The 23,999-nt window shown below is 41.3% G+C and overlaps 1 protein-coding gene across 1 annotated transcript in view; it reads left to right on the top strand.

Moving 5' to 3' along the window:
- Positions 1-23,535, top strand: part of GABRB1 (gamma-aminobutyric acid type A receptor subunit beta1) — a 408,404-nt gene extending 384,869 nt beyond the window's left edge. The window contains exon 9 of the mRNA XM_004764920.3: positions 10,297-23,535. Within this exon, the coding sequence (XP_004764977.1) occupies positions 10,297-10,644 (348 nt within the window). The 3' untranslated portion in view covers positions 10,645-23,535. The remainder of the gene's footprint in view (positions 1-10,296) is intronic.
- Positions 23,536-23,999: the final 464 nt, after the last annotated feature.

Raw genomic sequence — 23,999 nt, forward strand, 5'->3', positions numbered from 1 at the left:
ATGCCTATCCCTGGAACCTCAAAGATGCACTTAGGCCCATGCACTCAACCACACGCACCAAGGAATCTCAGGTAATGTTATCAGAAGAAGATGAAATGGAATCAGACAGGTCAAACCAATAGGCATCCACCATAATCCTCCTTCAACTCTGCCTAAAGGAAAATATCCGCCATAATCCTTAACGTGGGATCCAGCTCTCACTGCGATTTCATTCTGCTTTCCTCTTCTCCTTCATTCCTCCTAGCTCCCCCCTTCACCAACACACCCTTTTTTCCAGAAGTACAGCTCACCGTTTTCCCAGATTGCTATGTTTTCACTCTTCAGTAACTGGCTTATTCCCCAGAATTCACCTCTTGCCTGACTTCCCTCACTCGTCAAGCTAAGTTGATACTCCTCCTACAGCTTTCCACTGCACACTACGCTTACTTGTTTTTTAATTTGAGAAATATTTCATATTTAATTTTAACAAATATTTAGTGACAACATACTGTAGGAACACCCTCTATGCACTGGGTATAGTCAGCAATGAATAAAATGAAACCTTTCATTTGGATAAGAGAGAAAGATAATGAACATCATATGCACAAATACCTCACACCGAAACAATGAACAGGACACTCATAAACACACATAAAATGCCAGATAATAAAAATGCTATAAAGAAAAACAGAAGAGGCCTTGAATGCAGACACTTTTCTCTTCCACTTTTGGTATTCCAATGCACATCTTAGAGCTTGGTACAAATCAGGCACTTACTTGATTTTAAAATAAGTGAACTAATGAATCAATGAATTATAAAACCAAATAGGATGCTCTTAAAACTCATGTGTAATTGGAAACATTTTTTCCTATTGTATTCCTAGTGTTACAAAAACGAGATTTTTAAGCCCCTCCTAAAGTGAAAACTGTTCGGTACCTTTCAAAATTTTAAAATCTATATAATAAATATTTTCAATGAAGGACATTTATTTTGATTGGGGATAGTTAATAGTGATGATAGGTGTGTATGCATTATTAATAGATTGCTTTCAACCTATGTTGATACTTTTTCTTTTCGGGGAGGGGGGAGAGGCAGAGGGAGGGAGAGAATCTTAAGAAAACTCCTTGCCCAGCACAGAGCCTGACAGGATGTCCATGGGCCCACGCAGGGCTCAATGCCACAATCCAGAGATCATAGCCTTAGCCAAAATCAATCAGACTCTTAACCGACCAAGCCACCCATGCACCCCAACACTCTTCTCAGCAATTCCTTCTCCTGAAATCTCTATATTAGAGTCTAAAGTGTTTGATAACTCCACTCTGCCTTTACTTCATCATATTCTCCTCTTGGGAGGAATAAAGTGTAAATGTGCATTGCTGATTATCTAGGAAACCATGGCTAATACAGTAAGAAGATCATAACCAATGTGATACAGTAAGAAGGACTTATCCACATAAGAGCAGTATCCCACAAACCCCAAGACAGTCACACACACGTTGACATCACACACCTTAAATATCTCCTTTTTGACTACGTGAAAAACAATGGTTACTCTGACCAAAATCCCTCTTTTGTTTACCTGAAGAGCAAACTGTTACTGAAGAGATTTAGGATGAATATTTTAAGAGGATTCACTAAAGATGAAGCCAAAAAAATAGCCATTATTTGCATCATTCACAATTCAATGAATTTGCTGATTATAATGCATTTTATATTTAATTGTAAAAAGCACTCATCTCAAATATTGGGACTCCCTAAGCCCATGTATAAAATGATCTTATGTATAAAATAGTTTCTGTTTTCTTGTTTTTATCATTCTCTTCTCAAAGCTAATAAATTCCCACTCACAACAGCTTAAGAAATTACTCCCCAACTTTGATGTTACGTATCTCTCAGGCTTGAACGGCGCATATTTGTAATTCATTCTTAGCTGCCTGAAATAAGTTAACTGCTTTGTGGATTTTTAGGCACACCAAAATCAGCTAGGGCCCTTGGAATGCGTGTGTAAAATGCAGACCGAGAAGTCCTTAATTTAGGATGAAATGGGCTCAAACATTTATTTCTAGCAATGGATGCAGAGGCACAATAATGTCTGAGAACCACGACCCTAGAGATTCTAACCACTTACATATCTTTGGCTATTGAAACTCAAACAGCGTTCAGACGGACAACTCCACGTCTGGGTTGCAGAGTTCCTCATTCTGTAGACATTTGCTCAGCCCCTCCTTCGCAGTATCAGCGTCTTTTCTGGAAGAGCATAGGGGATACACAGCAATAGACAACGACAGAAACGAAAGAGCAGCTGCCCTCCTGAAGCTTACAACACAGATGAATGACAAATGTGTAAATAAATACACGGTATACGGGCAAAAGATGATAATGTTGGTGGCGAAGTGATAAGGAGCTAGGCAGGTAACCATCTGAGGAAGATCATTCCAGAAGAGAGGAACAGCAGGTGAAAATGCCCTGGGGTCTTAGGAGCATCGGGGGCCAGCCAACGAGAGACCAGTGTGGATGGAGCAGAGAGCTCCAGGGGCAGAGTGGTAGGAAGTGAGGGCAGAGATCCCCGCTGGGTGCTTTGCAGGTTTGCATGAGAAATCTGGATTTTATTTTGTCTTGGAGAGTAGCTAGATTTAAATGGAGGAGACATGGTCTGGTTTACATTTTTTAAGTATTATTCCAGCTGCTACGTAAAGAAAAGACCACCCGGCTTCCTTCCTGGAAAGTGGAAGATCAATGCAGTTAGACATGATGATGGAGAAAAGTGGTCAGAATCAGGCTGTGTTCAAATGTAAAGCCGTTTGAATCTACTCATACACTGAATGGGAGAAACAAGGCAAAGAAAAGGGATCTGGGAGAAATTTATCTACCTGAGTAATGTTCTGGAAAACTGCCACTTGTTGCATTTACTTCTTTTTCCTTCTCTAATTCCTATATAAGATAGTGCACATTTGTTTTGGTTAATGTAATTTTGCCCTGTCTTCTATAGCTTCTTGAAAAGACACTACAGTTTCTGCTTCTACCACTAGTTGTCAGGACATGGTAAAGAGACTCGTAGATCATCTCCACCAAAGCCTCCCGTCCTCCTCCCACCACCAAACCAAAAGGTTTCAGGAACTTGAGATGAAAGGGTTGCCGCCTGGCAACCCTGGTGAGAGCCGATGACTGACAGCAACAGCAGGAACATGAAACATTCTATGAGCAGGATGGATGCGCAGATGTGAGGCTTGGCTCTGCGGCTCTCTGCTCCCTTCAGGTGAAGGCAGTCATTCGCACTGGTCAACCTCAATTAAATAGACTGTGGGCTTCTGAAAGGCAGCTCCTCCTGTTCGAACATCTCTCTCCTTGGCTTCCTGTGCTGTACTTCAGAACCACTCAGTAAATGTGACTCTAATTGAATTGGCTAGCAAGAAGGAAATAACTTTCTGTTTGCAAAGTAGATTGAGCCCAGAGGTATTTCTCAACAGGGCTTTAAAACTGCCACTGGAAACAAGATTATATTTTATTCCAATTATACTGAAATGAGTTCTGCTATATTTACATATGGAAAATATCCAGAACCGTTCAATTCAGTGAGTGGCAACATTTTTTCACAGCCGAAGGCACCGTTTGGGGATGTTAGGGATGGAGAGAAGGGGAGAGGGAGTAAAATTGGACGGAGTGGGAGAAAGGCGAGCCCCAAGCTAGAGAATGAATTTGTACATTTGTTCGGGGTTCTGTTGAGGGAAGAAATACAGCCACCACCTCAATGTTTTAGTCATTTGGAAACCACCCTTATGATCTTTGCCATACCCTTTTGTCAGTCAGAATTCTCCAGAGAAACAGGACCAACAGGAACAGAACCAACATACATACAAAAAGAGATTTATTTTAAGGACTTGGCTCATACAATTATGTGTGAGATCTGTAAGGCCGGCTGGAAGTTCAGGCAGAATTTCTGGTGCTATCTTGAGGCAGAATTTCTTCTTCTCCAGGAAACTTCAGTTTTTGCTTTTAGTGTTTTTCAGTGATAGGGTAAAGCTCACATCATCAAATGGAATCTCCTTTATTTATAGTAACTGATTAGAAATGTCACGTCTACAAAATACCTTCACAACAACCTCTAGACTAGAGCCAGACTAAACAGCTAGCTGAGTAACTTAGCTGAGCTGACACCCACATATCCACAGCTTACCACCATACCCTTTTACAGACTGTACTGTCACTCATTCATTCACTCATTCATTCATATAGTAGATATTTATTGAATGCTCCCATGCCAAGCACTTTTCTCAGCTCTGGGGAAACAATATTGAATTAGACAAAGTCCCTGCCTCCTAGAGCAACTTTCTAGTGGGACAGTCAGGGAGAGGAACAAGTTGGCTAAGAAGAATTCTGCTCTATTTTCAGATTAAGAAACCTTTAAACATCCATGCAGAGCTATGGTGTAGGGTGTTCAGTAGTAAGAAAATAAGAGAATTTACATAACTTTAAATTTTTCATTCGTCGTAATAAAATCTGAGTGTGGATGCACTGTTCAGAAAAACATGCACAAAATCACCAAGTTAGAGGGCTGGCTACATCTTTCCTAGGACACTAAAAGCAATATAGACAGATAATTTGTTTTCTTCATAATGTTACCTGATTTTTTTAAAAACTAATTTTAGAAGGAAGAAGGGCATTGCCTGTTTTCCTCCATAAGAATATAAGTGCCAAGTGTTCAGAACCTCTTGTGTTTTGCTATCTTCGCAGAACTGCTGTGTCTTCACATTTTAAAACCAAGATATTGTGTTGGTAAGGGCTGCACTGTAGGAAGGCAGGAGAGGGTTCACCAGCTGGAAGCTGGCTTGTTCCTCCCCATCTCAGGTCCTTCAGCGTGAAACCCCAAGCTTTCTTTTATATGAGAAACCCTCCAATATTTGCCTGTGGTCAGCACACTTTAAGGAGACCCTCAGGAGGGAAGAGGAGAGGAAGGTTCCACAGGCAGAAAGCCAATATCATGCTCACAAATTTCAGAAAAGTCTGTTGGAAAAAGAGTTAGTAGCCTGAGTTTGAACGAGGTCATATTATCCAGGAAAATATTTAGAATCAATTGGAGGTGTAAGGAGTCCCAGGGTTTGTTCAGCAGAGTAAAAAAGCAAGGGGCTTTATTATTTGAGATCTTTGAATTTCTAAAATGTGAGACATAATGTTCCATTATTTATGGAGGGGCTGATTTCCTTATCAGTAAACATTTATTGTTTACTGTTAACTCAGTAAACATTTATTGAAAAAATGAGCAAGGAATGAACAATTTAACATTTTCAATGCTTATCCATGGTATGCTTAAAAATTACCTCTTGGAGTGCATAAAATACGCCTCCCTACTAAGGAGTGAGGTGAGGATGAACAGTTCATGAGCTGTTGGACTGGGGCTGCAGTCCAAAGTCATACTCTTTGCTCCCTGGTATCAGTCATCTCCAGCTTACATTTTGACCATCTACCTGAAAGGGAAGAGTGAAGGTTTATTTGTCGACCCTCCTGGAGTCTTAATAACAGTTGTATTCATTTGCTCTAAATTTAGGTTTAATGATGCTCTAAACTTAAAAAAAAAAAAAAAGTCAATGCTGTTGGTTGGAAGAATATGTAGTTAATATAACGTAGTAATTCACACACACACCCCATTTAGATAGATTTATCTCCCTCCCCAGTCGCAGGAACCACAGAATGAGTGCAGGCCTGACTCACCAACCCAGCAGGTTCAACAGGCACATCCCGCACCACACTGCATCTTTTCTGTAAGCAGATCGGAAGGAGAAAAATACCCAGAACACGTGGAGCCACGTATGCCCGTGTCCTTGTCCCCCATAGGCCCAGTGGGGAGCAGTGCAAGAGGAGGAAGGGAAGAGAAGCTGGAAGCGTGGATCCCTCAGTTTCCCTCCCAGGAACTGGAGCAGAGAGTCCCTTCCTTTAGGGCAACAGGAGGAATGGGCAATGATGATCCCAATGAACACTTACGTCCAACATGAGCAGTGCTCTGGGAAATCTGTTTATCTGCCCTAGAAATCAAGTGTGTTAACATTTTCATTTGCCTCATGTCCTTCCGCTTCGAGGTTGTGAAATCTTTGGTGTCTGCATCACGCCCAGATGTGGATGCGTTAATCCCTTATCGACAAAGCAGCCACCACCTGGCCCGTCGCTGCTTCTGAGGATAGGAGGAAACAATAGCCACTTTCCCCAGGGACATTATTTTTGGAAAGCTGTGCCACCCACTGTGGATCTAAGGATACCTTGGGTGTCTTTATATGGTTGAAGGGAAAGGAAAGACACTCTTCTCCAAAGGGCAGGGGTTCAAGCGGAGCCCACCAGAAACCCCACTGGCATCAACAGTGGCGTTGCTGTCACATATTCACATTATGAGGAAGCAAAAAGCTTAGTGGTGAGGAAGGGAAACTCACACTTTAGGAGAAATGTACAAGCACTCCATCTCACACACATGCACGCTCACGCACACGCACATGTGCACGCACGGTCTGTAACACTAGCTTTTAGGAGACATTCTAGACTGTGGCGGAGAGAGCCTGAAGATGGGTCATGACTGCTACATGGACCTTCTCAAATTTCCCTGATAAAGAACAGCATAATGTGGATTCAACTATGCAGTAATGCAGTCAGCGTTCGTGAGTAGTTGTAGAACCGGATTATTTTATATGTCACTCAGAGCTATGATGTTTAGCTCAATGACAAAATATTTTGAGGGACCTGCACAGACTAATGAAGATCATGCAATTTATTGGCTCATTGGAGTCTGAACCAAAGTTAACGAAAATGTCTTAATAAAATGTGCCTTTTGTACAACTTCTGTGTAATGAGGAGCATATCTTTATGCTTCATTGGCTGATTCCAAATTCTAGTAACTTGTTTATTTGGGGAGATTCTATAATAATGCAACTTAATGATGCATACAGTACAGATCAAGTGATTCAATTTTACAAGGTTTTTGGTTTCTTTCATTTTTTGTTTTTAGTATGCTGCATCCTCTGCCTAGAATATTATTCATAATAAGGTCTGTCAAAATTCAGAAACAAGGCCTTGAGATTACCTGGTGAACACCTTGTATTTTTAAATAAAGAAATGGATTTAATAACAAAATCAGGATGAGAACACAGTTTCCTTGTTCTTTTAAGATTTTAGTTAGTTATTTATTTGAGACAGAGAGAGAGTGCGAGAGAACATGAGCAGGGGTGAGGGGCAGAGGGAGAAGAAGGCTCCCTGCTGAATAGGGAGCCCAATGCCGGACTCGATCCAAGGATCCCAGGATCCCAGGATCCCAAGATCCCAGAATCCCAACCTAAGCTGAAGGCAGACGCTTAACCAACTGAGCCACCCAGGAGCCCCAAGAACACAGTTTTCAACTCTGGATCCTTTGTTCTTTCACCCATCTTTAAGGCCTAGGAAAAGCCACACCTTCTTTATGAAGACTTCCTCGACCTCCAGACTTTTTAGAACCCCTAATCATGGTCTATGATGTACCATTTAGCATTTGGTTAAGAACTTTTGTCACTCCCCCCAGTTATATCTCACTCCTGTATCTTTAAGGAGATTATTGTCCCAAGGACAAAATCGTGTTTTATGATACTCTACACTGAAACACCAGAGTGCCTAGCAGAAAGATATGCACCATGATTATCTCCTAAGGGACTTGCCCCTTTTCTAATGAATTCAGTACTTTGCTCCTTGTCACTTTAATGCCATCACCCTCTTTCATAAAGTAAACTTTATGACTTTTCACCCATATCCTGGTGCATGCACAGGCGCGCGTGCGTGCGCGCACACACACGTACATATCCCCAACACCTAGCACTGTGCCTGGCACACACACTAAGTTCTCAATACTGTTTACAGAGAGAAAGAGAGAGAGAGAGAGGAAGTTGGTTTGTGAAGTTACTATAAGCAGGGAAGGTACACAGGTACACACAAAAAGTAGGGTTTCAACTGAGCCTTAAAGAAAATACACTGACTGGAGCGCCTGGGTGGCTCAGTGGGTTAAAGCCTCTGCCCTCGGCTCGGGTCATGATCCCAGGGTCCCACATCGGGCTCTCTGCTCAGCAGGGAGGCTGCTTCCTCCTCTCTCTCTGCCTGCCTCTTTGACTACTTGTGATCTCTGTCTGTCAAATAAGTAAATAAAATCTTAAAAGAAAATACACTGATTAACATACAAACAGGAGGGAAAATTATACTTAAGGCAAAGAATATCCTGTATTTTAATCCCAAATTGAGCACTTTTTGTTTGTTTAATCGCAGGTCATTTACTTAAGCTCCCTGAAGCTCTATTTCCCTACTGCTGAAGTAGGATAATATTATATATTTTGTAGCGTTGTTATAAGAAATAACTGAGTTGAATTATGCAGTAGGAATCAATAAATAGTAGTTATTAACAACAACAAAAGTTAATATTAACTCCCTGAATGAAGAAGCCAGTAGAAGTGCCCATGAGGGCATAATGGGTAGCTCAATTAGGCCACGGCCACATGCTTTACAGAAAGAAAGGACAGGTGGCAGTGGAGGGAGAGGCCAGATTGAGTCACCGTCTCTCTCTGACTACCTCCAAGCTTAAAGCTATCAAATGCATCATTAAATTCACTGCGGGGTGTGGTGAAGGCCAAGGACTAGGAAGCGGTCCTTTCTCAGTAAAAAGCACATTTTTTTTTTTTAAATCGGACAAGACACGGGTTGTAATCTCAGCCCTAGCAGTGGAGTAAGCCTGAGGCAGTTGGCTGTAGCAGGTGATGAACAATGGATATATACAAACCCGCTACCATGATGCTAAGCACGTAGCGGACACCCAAATTTTCGTTCTGTCCTCTGTGACGTACCAGCATCATATCCCACCACTCTTTCTACCTTTCTTTTCTGTCTTTGCCTCTTCCTAAGCTTTATTCTTTCTTGGTCACTCATTTCTTTCATCTGCTTACCTAGACCTTTGTTTGACATTCGAGGGTTTACTGAGATTCATTTCCTATGAAAGCATTCATAGAGCACTTACTGTAACTCGGGCACTGTGCTAATAACACTAGATTCCAACACGGTTGCCTGTACTGCCCGTGGAAGTACTTCAGACTCATTTGCATGAATGAACATGTCCTCTCAAGGTAACTTAGTTGGCAAAGGGCATCGAGTAAAGTTAAAGAGAAGCCACATTGTAGGCCAAACATGCTCACATTTTCTGTAGTTCCATAAATGTGTGTGGGCATAGCATAGACAAAACTCGGGCAATCTGGGATAGGTACCACTCAAATAGCAGGAAGCAACAATAAATAACAGTGGGGACACGAAAGCCAAAGTATAAGCCAGGCATATCCTTTTGACCCCTGAATCCTACTTTTGGCAATTTAGCCTGAGGAAATAATTATAGCGATGCACAAAGATTTAGCTAGAAGATGTCCCTTGCAGGCTTGTTCATGTAACACTGCAAGTAAAACAAGCCTTAACATTAAGGATAGATGAACACAATTATGCTTTATCCGTATAAGTAGTTAATAAGTGATATCTCAGAGGAATAATTATTACCATGGAAATAGGACCAGGTACACTATTAACCCACCAAACCAGATTGCAAAGCAAAATATGCCAGGTGAACTTGTGCTTGTTAAGTATATAGGAATAGAAAAAAGACAGGAGGGATAGCAGGATACTAAAAATAATGAACTCTAAAGGTAAAATTATAAAAATTTCCACTTCTTATTTTTTTGTGTTTCCTATTTGTTTTCTCATTTTATATACTTCCATGGGCCACTTTCATAACAACAACAAAAAGAAATGCCACAGTTATAAATGATATAGATAGATAAGTATACATACATATAAATGATGTATGGATGAATAGATAGAAGGTAGATTAGACAGATAATAAACAGATGTATGATAAATAAATAAATGGTAGATAACTAGAAGGTAGATTAGATACATAGCGGACTGCATAGTGGTAGACAGATGAAGGATTAGACAAATGAGAGATCAATGGTAGATTAGTTAGGTTAAAAGGTGATGAATTAAATAGGTAGAGAGCAGATGAGCTAGATAATGATGGATTAGATAGAGACGGGTATAGATGACGGTTTAGAGAGAGAAGACAAACAGACCTTAGGCAGGTGTTGGATTAGACAGACAGGTGGTAGATTAGGTAGATAATGATGAGAGCTACACAGAGGACAGATCATCCTGTAATCCAGGAGGCACGCAGAGCAGGACGTGCAGCGGGACAGTCTCGGGAGCCCCGCGCGGCGTCCTCAGCCGCAGCTTCACGGGAACAGCCCGTGTCCCTCCCGCTGTGGCTGAGCGCGTCCCTTTCTCGCCAGGTCGACGCGCACGGCAACATTCTGCTCAGCACCCTGGAAATCCGGAACGAGACGAGCGGCTCGGAGGTGCTGACGGGCGTGAGCGAGCCCAAGGCCACCAGCATGTACTCGTACGACAGCGCCAGCATCCAGTACCGCAAGCCGCTGAGCAGCCGCGAGGGCTACGGGCGCGCGCTGGACCGGCACGGCGCGCACAGCAAGGGGCGCATCCGCCGGCGCGCCTCGCAGCTCAAAGTCAAAATCCCCGACTTGACTGATGTGAATTCCATAGACAAGTGGTCCCGAATGTTCTTCCCCATCACCTTTTCTCTTTTTAACGTCGTTTATTGGCTTTACTACGTACACTAAGGTCTGTCCTCATGGTCCTCTTGATTCTTAACCCCACAGGCGCCCCCACCTCTGTGCCCCCCCCCCAGCACTCCCACCCCCGCCCCCGCCCAGCAGCAGCGATCCTGCTGTTTTTTGAGGTAAGAGATTCAGCCATCCAATCGGTTTTAGGCCTTGCATTATCAATTTTATTAACGCACCATGTTTACTTCCAAAAACAAAACACCCACCCACCCACCCACATACACACACACCAAAAACTCTGTTTTTTTTCCAGTCTACTGTGGTCCAGGTTATCCGCTCTTTCAGAGCTCTAGTAATTGCCATGTTTACAAACACACACACACACACACACACACACACAGGAGTTAGATCTTTAGCAGTCCCCCCTACTTACCCTGGATTTTACTGATTTATTTCTTAAATGCGATTGGAAACAGGACCTAGCTCTGTGCGCGCACCGCTTCCTGGTAAACTGTAACAATCACATGCTGCCAAAAAACAACACAATTTCCAGGATCTCAGAAGAAAAAAACAAAGCCATTGACAAGTTACAGATTTCCAGGAAGAAGGGGGGATAGAAGGAGCCTAGACAGGAAGGAAGGCTCCCCTCCAGGCTCAAGTCTCCAAAACTCCCTTGTAGAAGGGGTCCCGGCTCCACGGGAGAGGAGGGAGGGATTGACCAGGGCGGAGGAGTTTGAGCCCCAAAAATCTGCCATCCTCACCGCACCGTTAAACTGGATATTCTGGGGGAAAACAAAAACAAAAACAAAAAACGCTTCCTTCTCCGACTTGCAAGCGGATTTCAAATTAGCACTAGAATCCATCCTGGTGGCCATTGAGAACATTTTTCTTTTGTTGAGAATAAGGAATCTGGGGCAATGGTGATTTCCTTAACTATTCAAATGAGCAGCCTTGAACTCATTTTATCGCCTCTGTGCCCTGAAGCCATGCCTGTGAATGTCCCCTGTCCCTGCTCCAGAGAGTAAGGGACAAGAATGGAGAAGGAGGGCTTCAATAATGGGAGAGTGAGCATTTTTTTTGCTTGGGGAAAAAAAAAAAAAATTTTGTCCTTTCCATGAGGAAGGCAAGTCTTATGTGCTGTGAAAAGGGTGCCTGGGCAGTTACCTAAACTGCCAAATCTTCAATCAAATAGTATATATTTCTTAGCCTTCCAGAGAGCAGCACCTAATGGTGACAGGTCTTGTTGGACAGGCCTCAGCGAGCACCTTACGGCTCTGCTCTCTGAGCTCTGCATTCCAAAGTATGAAATGAACGCTTCAGGAAATGCACATACACCCACTTTGCTGCCCTTCTCCTCTGAGGCCAGATTTCTATTTTTTAAAGAAAAACTTCAAAAGAGGAAAACCACAGATAACAACAACAACGACAGAATCACTGGGCCTTCAAACATGCATACCAGCCCCTAAAACATACAACGTGTCCAGACTCGTGAATCATTGTCATTGCTGCTCTGCCTTATCTCTGCTCATGGGTTACCGTAGTCACGAGTCGCTGAAGGGGCATCCCTCATAGGCCCAACACACACTCCTAAACGTGTCCAACCAGCTACACTGGGGTTTATCCCATTTTATGTCATTAAAGCCTCTTTTTTTTCCCCAGTCTAGAGAGTAGCTAAGAATTCTCTATGTTCATTTGCAAGGTTGAGTGAGACCCTAAAATGACCAACCAGTGATGGAGGCAATTTGTTTGGAATCTGATCTCTGGATGTCAAGTAAGGGTTGAGGATGATTGCATCATTTGATGATCTGGCTTTCTCCCTAAGGCTGGGATGAGGGTCTATGTTTACAAAAGCATCAGCTGCTAGAAATTATAGTCTTACCTGGAAAGATAAGGCCAAATTCCTGCTGATAACCCCAAGGGGACAGAGCATTGAGATACTCTTTTCAGAAAGCAACAAGAAAAGACAACCCCCAAATAAATGAATGGTTATGGCTGCAGATAATATACATTAATAAGAATATAAAAACTGTGCTTTTACTGCAAAAATTATCTCAATGGTTTCATTAGAAATTAGTAGAGTCTGGGGACCAAATTCTCATTTAGGGTTATAGTTTGCAGAATCACAGTGCCCTGGTCAAGAGAATCTCCAGCCTCCGGGGATGAAGAGATCCATTCTGCAACTGACTAGTTCTTGGCCGGGAAAGATGCTTTGCCATCAAGAAATGCCCAAAGAGAATGGAATATGACCATATTGGGAGGTTAATATTCCCAATGACCATCCAGGAACCATTGCATATTTAAACACAGGAAGGGAGATTGTTGGCCATTGCCCAACAGGAATGAATCCTTCTGGTGTCAAAACTCTTTAAAAAGATTTTAAGGGTGAAATGCTAAATGAGAAAGGAAGTGTCTATAATCTATGTTCCGTAACAAAAAAACAGTTTTTTCTTTATTCATCTGTTTAGATCGTCCTCCTTGGAAAAGACTGAGGTAATTTTAATTTTATGATTTTTTTTAATCCTGCCTTCCAAGTCTTAAGGAATTTGATGCTTATAGTTGAAAGGTAAAGCACCTCTGAGAAAAAGAGAACATTTAAAAAATTCTTATATCTTAACCTTTGTAAAATGAAAGATTAGCGAACCTGAATCTACATCGGGCACAAAATAGTGTCACTGTTTGTCCTCCTGGGCTATAGAGGGGACACAGGATGGTGCAAATAGCTATTTGCTATTTGCAAATTAAATAGCTATTTGCTATTTCCTATTAAATAGCTTTGAGTTTAGAGGCAATGGGAGCCTGAAAAATGGACAAGCTGACATATTTCTGGTTTATGACCTCTGTCCCCACTTCCTTCTTCTGGACACCTCCCAGCCAAATTCCCTCCTCCTCGACCCCCACCCACACTCCCTCTGGAGTTAACAGTCCATGGAAAAAATTCCTTCCTTCCCTACCTCTCTCTCTTGTCTTGCTCTAAATGATGTACATAAAAGTTGTTAGACATTCCTAAGTGCCCTCACACTGGTCCCCATTCCTGAAAGATACAGATCAAGACATTATCAAGGGGTCACCATCTAGGTATTCCTGGGTTGTTTTCTTTTTGCCATGAAAATAGCCATACTCTCCTGCATTACTGAGTGGCAGCAGAAGCAGAAGACTGCGTAGACTCACTCTCCTATGCCCCAGTCATGTCCAGGGGACCCCACATCCACAGTTCATAAAGTGGCACATAAGCTGTGTCATAGATGTAGCCTGTGTAGACCCAGCAGAAACCCCATCTTTCATTTGACAATGTGACTACGCACTCATTTTTCCCACTCATGCTCCTTGGCTTCACATATCAGGGGTGACCTATGTTATGCTTAACAGCTTTGTGAGGCAGACCCAGGTAAAGACACACTCAGAGGTAAATTACCCAGGATGATTGCCTCCATACTCTGTACTGCCAAACAGAAACAGCAGACTGGTTGGTGATTCTGCCGGCTAAATGATACGTGTTCCCATATCATATATGCCATCTTTATTGTGCATTATAAGCAACGAAAGATCCTGAAAATGCAAAGAGAAAAATGTGGTGCAGAGAATAAAGTTTGGTGTATGGATCCAAGGATAGACTTTCCTTAAGCAAACATTACATACAATATACAGAAATGTTGACTAAATTCCATCTTTCCAAAATCAATGACTCCTTTATAAATATTCATTTATGAAAGAACTCAGTTAAAATTTGCCAAGTTAAACAAACAAACAAAAAATATTTATAATGCTAGAAGGAGACAACCTCCAAGATTTCTTACATGGACAATTTTGAATAGTGTCTCACCAAAGGGTGATGTGCCCCTAATTTTTTTTTCCTAAACAAAATGTAATTCTATATCCCAGGAGGGAGGAAAAAAGAATGTACCATTATTTGTTCATGTTGGTTCAATCAGCGATTACTGGGATGAGAAAGAATAATGAACACGTTATCTCAGTTTCCTGAAAGCGAACAAAGGTAAACTTGTGAACAGAATGTAGAATAATATTATGTAAACTTCCTTGTAAATTCTGTACATAGTTCATTGACTTGTTCCCTGTTGCGTGGTGGTCTTCGGCTTTGGGTGGGTGTTTGAACAATCTGAGCATTGTAAATAATGTCAGCTTCTAAGGCACTTGCTTTTATTCACGAAGTGAAGCAACTAGTGATTTGGGCCCAAACCAGAATCTCTTTTGCTCTTGCTGTTTCTCTGCCATTTTGTGTGTGTGGTTGTGTGACTCTGCCAGGCATCTCTCTGCCCCCTGCCTCGTGCCCCCACCCCGCAGAAAGGAACAGTAGCCGCAGACACGGCTGCGCTCTGGTGGGGTATGGGAATGGTGCGCCAGCAGAGACAGGAACCGTAGCGAACTGCTTCTGGAACCGTGTCATGAAAAGTAGATGTGTTTGTATCAGTCATTCGTGGCTATTCATATATCGAAATACCAAATTTTCCATGCTATTGAGGGGTCAGGAATGGAAGAGATGTTCAAAATCCACAGGTAATCCAAAGCTTCCTTTGCACTGATAGCTCCAGCTTTTAACTTTTTTTCCTTCCACAATATTTCCCAGAACTTTTAATGAGAATAGACGTGAATGGATGGGTCTGATCAGGGCAAACACACAGTCAAATGTCCAAATGATGGGAAGGAGAAAAGGAAGAGACAGCAAATGACACTGAAACACCAACTGGCTAATGAATCCCTCAAAAATGCAGAGGTAACTATGTTACTGCTTCTAAAAGGTAAAGAGAGAGATCGGCAATTAAAGCAAGTATTTTTCAACTGGGGGCCCAGGGTTGTGTTTGATATGTGTTAGTTAAACTTAGAATCTGGTAATTAAATATTTTCACATATATTTCTCCCAAGTCCTGATATTCTTGCAAAAGACGTCAGAAGGCTGGGACATTCAGGCATACGCTGTGTTTTCATGCCAGCTGGCAGTCCCAGAGAAGGTGATGGAGTCTGCAGAAATTCAGAATATCTCAGCAAGCCAGGACATAGATTGGTTTTTTAGAAACATTTTTAGAATGAACCGTGTCTTTCTTGGAGCTAAGAACTTGGCAAGACAGGACTTTTTGTACCAGGATTTCATGTACCCGGAGAATCATTTTGGTTTCAAAATGTGTCAACCAATGTCCATCAGTAATAAAATAAGAAAAAGTGTCCTATAGAAACTAACAAGGTCAGTCAATTTGTAGATCCAGAATACACTGTGCTTTTACTCTAATCATGTTTTTTCTATATAACAGAAATCAACTAAACTGACAGAAAATTGTTAAAAGTTATAATTTCACAAGCCACATTTGAAAGGAAACCTTTGGTAAGAGAAGAACTGCAAACCAGAAAATATTAAGTTCCTAAAAGGGTAAGAATAAAGAGTTTTGAGTTTACTTTTAGTTCTCCGATAGCAAGAATTTCCTTATTTGGATGGAAAAGGTTTAACAGTTGTCTTGTTTGGTTTTGTTTTTCCTAATCAAAAAGTCTTCGGTACATCAAGGGGCTCACGGTCGTTCCTGATTGGCCGCTAGATACTTTGCACCTCCTTGAGCAACCAGCACTCATCACAAAGATTTCAGTAGGAAATCAATGTGGGAAAAATAGGTGTATTGTTGAACCGGTTGGAAAGAAACCCATTCTCAATAATGACTCTACCGGTATTTCCTGTCTGGAAGACAATAGAAAAATAAATCAGGAGTAGAGAGGCCAAATAACATTACGCATTTGCCTTAGGTACACAGGGTCACAGATTCACCTAGCTTCAAACAGCTCCCGTTAGAAGCCAAAGGATGAATAAGAGCAATCGGTATTGCCATCTGGCTTTCACCTCTCCCTGGGTTTCCTCTTGAGGAGAAACAGTAAAGGGGGAACATTTTCCAATAGGACTTTTTTATAGGTGAAAATGATTAAAATACGATACGCGTGTGCACCATGCAGGTTTGGCTGCGTGCGAAATACATTACCTCTCTCGTGCTCATTCCCTCCCAGCACCAGACGCCATCTTGCCTCCTGCCTTAACCCAACAGAATCAATTCATGTTGCCTCCTCGTCATTCGAAACCTCCTGAGTTATGTGCCCTTGCATAGCTGAAAGCTTGTATTGTGTATCTTCGATTCACAAAACAATGAATCTTAATAATCTCCCCCAGATTCTTAGTCCTATTGCCTTTAAAAGGTCTTTGGAGGGAGCTTTGGAATCTGGGTAGCCTCCTCCAAACTGCTTCGGGTTATTTTTCTTTTCTGCTTTTCCGTCCTGTATGTCAAGAGTACATGTTTACATAAATCTCGTCTCCCTCAGCCCAATTTAAAATAAAGTGGAAATAAAAGTCATTAGCTCAAACCTGGCAAAATTCACATTATCTACACCAAAGCTGGATGACAAGAACGTCCCCCAACATTCTAGTGGCGGGATGGTGAGTTCACACTGTATCAGCTCTTGTCCGTCAAACTCATTTCTCACGCCCTCCTTCAGCCTTAACTGTATGCCTTTAAGAAACCTATTATTATTCCAGAATGGTTTCTCATTCACAGCATACACTGCTGGTTACAGACCATCCTCTAGGAACTCTTTTACTCCTGTTACAGATTCTGTGTCTGTGCATCACCCCACCAACCCCCCCTCAGCCTTCTAACAGACATTAAATGTAGGAAGACAAGTCATAAGGCAGACTTGTCCAAACTTCCCCTATGAAATTATACAGAACATCTTTTTCCTCCAAACAGCCTTCCTCTACTTAGAGAACAGAGTCCTCTACACATGCACCAAGCAACGTGAAGACTAACTTCAAAAAATTAACAGTAAGTGAGCAGCATGGTGGAGAGAGGGAAATTATAGCGGGTGGAGGATACCCTGGAGTTAGGACTGCATGACGTGGCCTGTATGTTGCCTCTAGCGCTGCCCAGTGTTTCCAGACATGCCACCAGATGATTCCCAAGTTCCCTCCCAGATTTCCACCAGTGGGAACCAAGTTCCCAGCTACATTTCAAAAGGAATTTTAGAGAGGTTCATTTGTCCAGGAAGTTACTGGAAAGATACAGGAGCACTGTAGGCTCTGCTAACACAACCCCATAAATTCAGTAATAGTTCTCATTGTCTATCTGTGGGAGTCAGTCATCAGGGTAAACTGTCTGGTGTTAAGTGAATCTAATTTAATACCTCTTCAAATTCCTTTAAATATACATTGAAGTTACAATACTTAGAAATTTAAAATAAATTTATAGGCAAATGGCCAAAAATAAATTATTTTATAATTTTAGTAATGGTCTACACTACAATATTACCCTCCAAGGGCACCGGACAGACTCAGATAGCATGTATCAGTGTGGTCTCTATTTTTAGATCTCTGGAAGATACAGCTCCTCTAGGCCACTCTCTGTGTCTCAGTCAGGAAAAGCCCTGAAATACCTCCTTAGGAGTGGAAAAGCCCAGGTCTAGGCAGCATCTAAGCAGAAACACTGCGGCGGTGCCCTTCAATGTTTGTCCCCAGAGCCGGCCCCCACAGCTCTCTGTGCTCTGTAAGCGGGAGCAGCAGGTGGGGTTAAGCTCTTAGACAAGGGGCAGCCTCCCACCAGGTTGGAAAACGTTCCAGGTCTTTAGGACCTCTGCTATCCGCTCTCCCTGCCCCTACTTTACCAAAGCCCCTCCCATGCCCCACTTCACCAGTTCAATCTGACAGATGTTTTAGGCACAGCCATGACGTAACTGAAAGTTTACTTTATTAAACTGAGGTTAGCAGATCTAGCTTTTTGTATATTTAAAGCATGCACCCTCCCCATTCCAGCCTCTGAGCCTGATTGCCGGGGAGATCTCTGCCCACGGGTGTTCTTAACTTCTTCCCTTTTGCCAAAGATACCTTCCAACTCTAAACTTCCATGATTCTCCTGAGAGCCCCGCCTCCCCCATCATTCAGAATTGTTAGGAGAATGCCTAAAAATTCCTCCTTCCCATGGTAGACCAGTCTACCCATGAGATGGCCGCTTTTTTGTCAAGTTAGCCTAATGTCCTGTCCCTTGACCTCGCACACCCTCTATAACCTCCCGTTCCAAACTTCCCATGTGCAGATGTACTCATCACTCCTCGAGTAGTGAGCTTATAGTTTTCTTTTTCAGGTTTCTCTTACTTTTACCTAGAGATAGGTTCATATTTAACGGCATCTTTTTAAAAACAGAGGAAGCACTTGTAAGTCTTCAAGTTCTCACCAAGATGAAATGAATACTTACAAAGATGAAAAGCAATTAGGATTCATTCAGGTACAAGTAACCAAAAACACAACTAAAAGTAACTTCGGCAAGCAAAATGATATAGCTCTTATAACAATAAGTGCAGGAGTAGGGTGGTTACTGGCTTAATTATTTCAATAGCACAACTTCGTCCAGGACCCAGGCCCCTTCCCAGGACCAGTTCTTCCGAACTCTGTATGTTACCGGCACCCGCTGGGGTTGCAGCATGGCTATACTCAGGAACTCATATCAAGTGGCAGAAACAAGGGAAAGTCCTGTGTAGGTCTCTTTTGAAGAGCCAGGAAATCTTTCCCCAAAAACCTCTCCCAGCCATTCTTTTTCGTTCCTTTGGCTAGGGTTGGATTGCACAGCCCCTTCTGAACCAGTTACTGGTAAGAGGAACGAAATTATCATGATGGGGTTACATTATTGACCCAAAGCATTGTCCAATGCCTGGGGCAGGGGGGAAAATGGAATATGTTAACAAAAAGAAGGAAGAATGGGCTTTTGAGTAGATACCCAGTTGTGACTGCCACGCATCGGTCTAAGGTATCAGAAAATACTTCGTTACACAGAATTTCATGATTCCATCTTCCGTACAGCCCTGTGGTTATGATGACAATACCAATATATGGAAATAGAGGCTAAATAGGTTAAGTTATTTACCCCACATCGATAACTAGTTAGTGATAGAGTTAGTATTTGATCTGAGTTTGTTTTGCTTTTTTCTGGCTGCAAAGGCAAAGCTTTGTCTACTCTATCACACTGCCTATATCTAACCCTTTTTACCTCCATGATCCTCCGTGCTGGGTGGCTCAAACATAAGAGGAGAGTAGGAAGAAAAAGAACAATTTCCATTCCCAACATCTAGATATTATGCCCAGTAAATAAACACTTCTGTTCTTTTTTTATCCTGTTCCCCCTCCCTGCCCTGGCCCCTCCCCCCCAACAAACACACAAAAGCCTTTCATTATACTCTTGAGGGAAAGTGTAGAAGGAACAGTTCACATAACAACTGAGTAGCCTGAGGTGTGCCCCAGTTCTTTTGGGATAATATTACAAGGTTAGGGGACCACATGCCCCAGTTTCCCTGAGACAGTCCCAATGTGTAATTACCAACTGAACCACATTTCACTCTCAGATCTGTCCATTTAAATAACAACTATATAGTCACACTCATTATGGGTCTCATAATCCCCATACCTGTGTATATGGGAAATATTGATAAATTAACACCTTAAAGAAAATACATGCCTTGGCTCCCTATAAATCACTTAAATCTGACCTCAGTCTCTCCATCACTCAGGGTCATTTAGTCTCTCATTTTTCCCCTGACCCACCCTCAAGCTAACTATTCCTCAGGTCTTTCCTACCCTTCCACTGAAAGGACTGCCACTTCTCATCCCAGAATGTTTTCCTTGCTGTGCTTGAAGTTTTACATTTTATTTCCATGGCCCAGATTTTCCTCTTGCCTAGCCCCTCCCCAAGGGGTGGATTATGAATTAAGCCACCGTCATCCAGAAAGCCAACCACGAGCGATCTTCCCTCATTCTGTTCACTCTCCTGCTACCACTCCTTCGATTCCTGTGGCCACTAAGTCAGTAATAATGGATGCTTGTTGAATTTGTGGTTATCTTCCAGTAGTTTTGCAAATAGAGGTCCCCCTTCTCTAAATAAAGTGTAACGTCTTTAAGGGTAAATGCCCCATTTTCTAATTCTTCTGTATTGCCCAAAGCACCTATTGATCTTATCATGGTAGAGTCTGTAAATGACCTACGTTGGTAAATGTAGCAACAGAAAAATGTAATTTCGTAACAGGCAGTCCTTCAGGATTACAGGTAACACCAGGTGAAACAGGAGCCGCCTACGCCCTCCCCCAAGTTACCTTAGTTCCATAGAGCCTACATACAACTTCTAACTGGATAAAACATGCAGTCAACTTACAGAGGAACCCAGGTTTGGGTCCGTGCAAAGTGATTATGGAGATCTTTCCCCATTACTCACAACTAAAGAGACTAAATCGTGATAACACCATTCTAGATTCGACCAGTTCTGGCAAATTGAACTTTCCATGCTGATTACTACTCCTTTAACTTTATGGAAACAGGAAATTCTTCGTTCTAAGTCTCACTTTTCACCCATTTATCCCCATTTGCCTTATTAAAAGCCTTCTGAATCTAGGTTCTGTGGGGGTGTTTACTCCCCCAGTTGGGATTGCACTGCATAACTGGAACACTCCAATGTGAATTCCAAGAGAATACTTCTAGACGGTATTGCACACCAAATTTCACTTCTGCCAAGAAATAGAAGGTTTAGAACTCCCTAAGAGGGACGGACAGTTAGTTCTTCACTGTCCCTCAAGATTGCCTAAAATAGATATACAGAAAAATACCTTTTCTGCACCCCTCCGTTCAATTGTTAACTTTCCTGTTCTCCTGTTATGTATATTATTTACAAATTTGCATAAAAGAAAAACATCATTTGCAAGCCTTACCTCAGAGTGGCAACCAGCCACCCCAGTTTTACTAGATAACGTATTTTTCTACTTGATATTCCCCCAAATACATTGAATTGCGGTGTATCTTTTTCTTTTTTTAAGCTAATCAACTCATGTTAATCCATTTCCTACATCTTTTTAAAATACTCACTGGATAAAGCTTGAAATATTTTATATTTTGCGACAATGCTCCTGAGACATTTTTAGGGAAGCCCCTTGATTATTCTAACTCACTGCAGTGTCATGGAAAGCAGAATTATAAATACAGTGATATTTCACATTCAGAACATCCACTACTAAGTAGGGAATGCTCGAGATTAGATATGCATATATTTATTGACTGTGTTGTTCAACTCCTTAGAGAGGGCCAGTAACCCTCTTGGTAAAAACTATCATGTGGCATTATTCCAAAGTCAAGATTGCATGAGGTTTCCAGAAATTCTAAATGATATGTTTACAAGGACTAAAAATTTTTTGACATCTTTAAATAAGCTTTTTATTTTTGACCACCAGGCAGCATTTTGTGCCATTGTGATGGGAACCTAATGGCTAATGTGAAATAATGTCGTGTCATTTCAAAGGTTAATGGAAATGTAAATTGGAAACTTTAACATTGTGTAAATAAAAATAAAACTGTTTTTGAGAGAAACACATCTGGGTTAGGGTGGCTTGCTTGAAAAATTCTCTTGGCTGTCCATCATCTCTGAATAATTATTCCATTCCCCTGACTTTACCCAAGAAGACTTAACCTGAGGCAAAGATCTTTTGACAGTGATTCAGAAGGTTTGGGAAAGCAGGACTCATTAGTCTGGGGAATTTCTATCCTGCCAACAGGAACAGCTCTCACCTAAAACCTGATGGAATTAAAAAATTAGCAAAACTTTCCAGACCAGTCTCCTGCTATTTTAGTTCACAGCACCCTGTCCTAACTAGCTAGGGCTTTCAAAAGCAGGTGCTACTTATACACAAAAATTCATACCTTATGTTGCCTCTCAAAATCTGTTATGCTTAACTCACCAAATATGTTGGAATATGTTAAATGTCTTTTCTCTTTTTAAATCTCCTCTAATCCATTTTCTGAATTGTCTATTTACCCTCCTACCAAACAGGCATTAGCTAATTCATATCCTGATTGGTATTACACAGTTCTTGTAAATAAAATAATCCCTTTGTCCCTCTTGATTTTTCAGCAGGCAGAACTTCTTTAATTGCAAAGAAACATAAAATACAACATATTAATTTTCTTTTGACATAAGCATTTGCTTTCTTACATAAACAGATAATACTTTTGTATACCGACAGACCACCTGAGGAGCTAAACAGCCGGAATAAGTATTTCTGGAAACCAACAGAAATTTTAATGAAATGGGAAAGGTTTTAAAAATGCAAAGAAATGAAAGGTGGACTCTTTACTTTTATAATTCCAGTTCTTATTTTATATCAATATATGCTGCATTTTCTGACTGAGACTGCTGTTCTAATGAAACTTGAGATTTTTCTGTAGCTGCTTTTAACATTTGAAACCAAACTTTCATACAGGGTGTTGGACTGTAATCTTTCTATTAGGGATTTGATTAAAATATCCTAACTGTTTCATTAATCCCCCTTTTACATGCTACAAGTATGTGACGTTATGACTTTGCTATCTCAAAAACTGTCTGTGGACAAAATCCATGAAGCCTGTAGACTGTGATTTCTACCCATCAAAGAAGAAATAGATCTCCCTCTAAGCAGTGAATCAGCAAGAAACTGTGCAGTGTCCTCTGATTCCTGACCCTTTTACTTCTCATTGCCTTTTTTCTATTCTTATTCATTGAGTAATCATGTATTCTTGTAAAATAAAAAATCCACTTACATGCAATCAAGTATGGACACATGAAATGCTTGTGCTCTCGATTTCGGGACCCAAGGATACTCCAGCAGTCACAGGACTGTGGTCTGCTCGGTATTTTTGTTAATAATGTGGCTTTGCTATAAAATAAGTTGCTGTTTTCTTTGCTCTGGTACTACAGGATTTTAAGTGTTTCTGCAAATGACAGAAAGAAAACATATTTGAAGGCCGGTGTCAAACGCCATTGGCTACCCTCACAAAAGCCGTTGTGCAGCTTCTGAAATGTAGTTTATTGCTGTAAATAAGTACAATTTATGTTAGTTTGTTTACTCTCCTAAAACTCAAATAAAAATTTTTTAATTGAAAATGCCTACATATAAAAAGCTTAGTTTGTACTATGTCCAAAAACATGCAATATTTCAGGCATATCTTTTTATAATCCTTAAAAATGTTTAGAATTCTGGATCCATCATTTCAGAGTCTATTGCAAAATTTAATACAAAGTAAAACCCCTTTACTTGGAAGAACTTCTTTGCAGTATTATCCAACAACTGGGCAAAAAGTACCAGCACTTTTCCACGAGCTTATTTCTGTACCACTTTGATTTTTGGGGGGAAAAAAAAAATTCTTTAAGATAACACGCCTTACAAACATTTGGACCTATGAAGTGTTTATATATCAGAAAAAAAGAAGAAATTAAGTCTCCTGTATTCAAAATGCTGCCTAAAATGGACTCTAATAGCATCCATTTGTGAGGTACATTATGTCAAATTTCTTTAAAAGTCTCCATTGTAAATATATTAGAGTTGGGCTATTTGTCAGTCTTTCCTAACTGGAAGACCTCCAACCTCCAAAC

Source organism: Mustela putorius, unplaced genomic scaffold (assembly GCF_011764305.1).
Source record: "Mustela putorius furo isolate JIRA1106 unplaced genomic scaffold, ASM1176430v1.1 tig00000430_pilon_pilon_pilon, whole genome shotgun sequence".
NCBI classification, from domain to species: domain Eukaryota; kingdom Metazoa; phylum Chordata; class Mammalia; order Carnivora; family Mustelidae; genus Mustela; species Mustela putorius.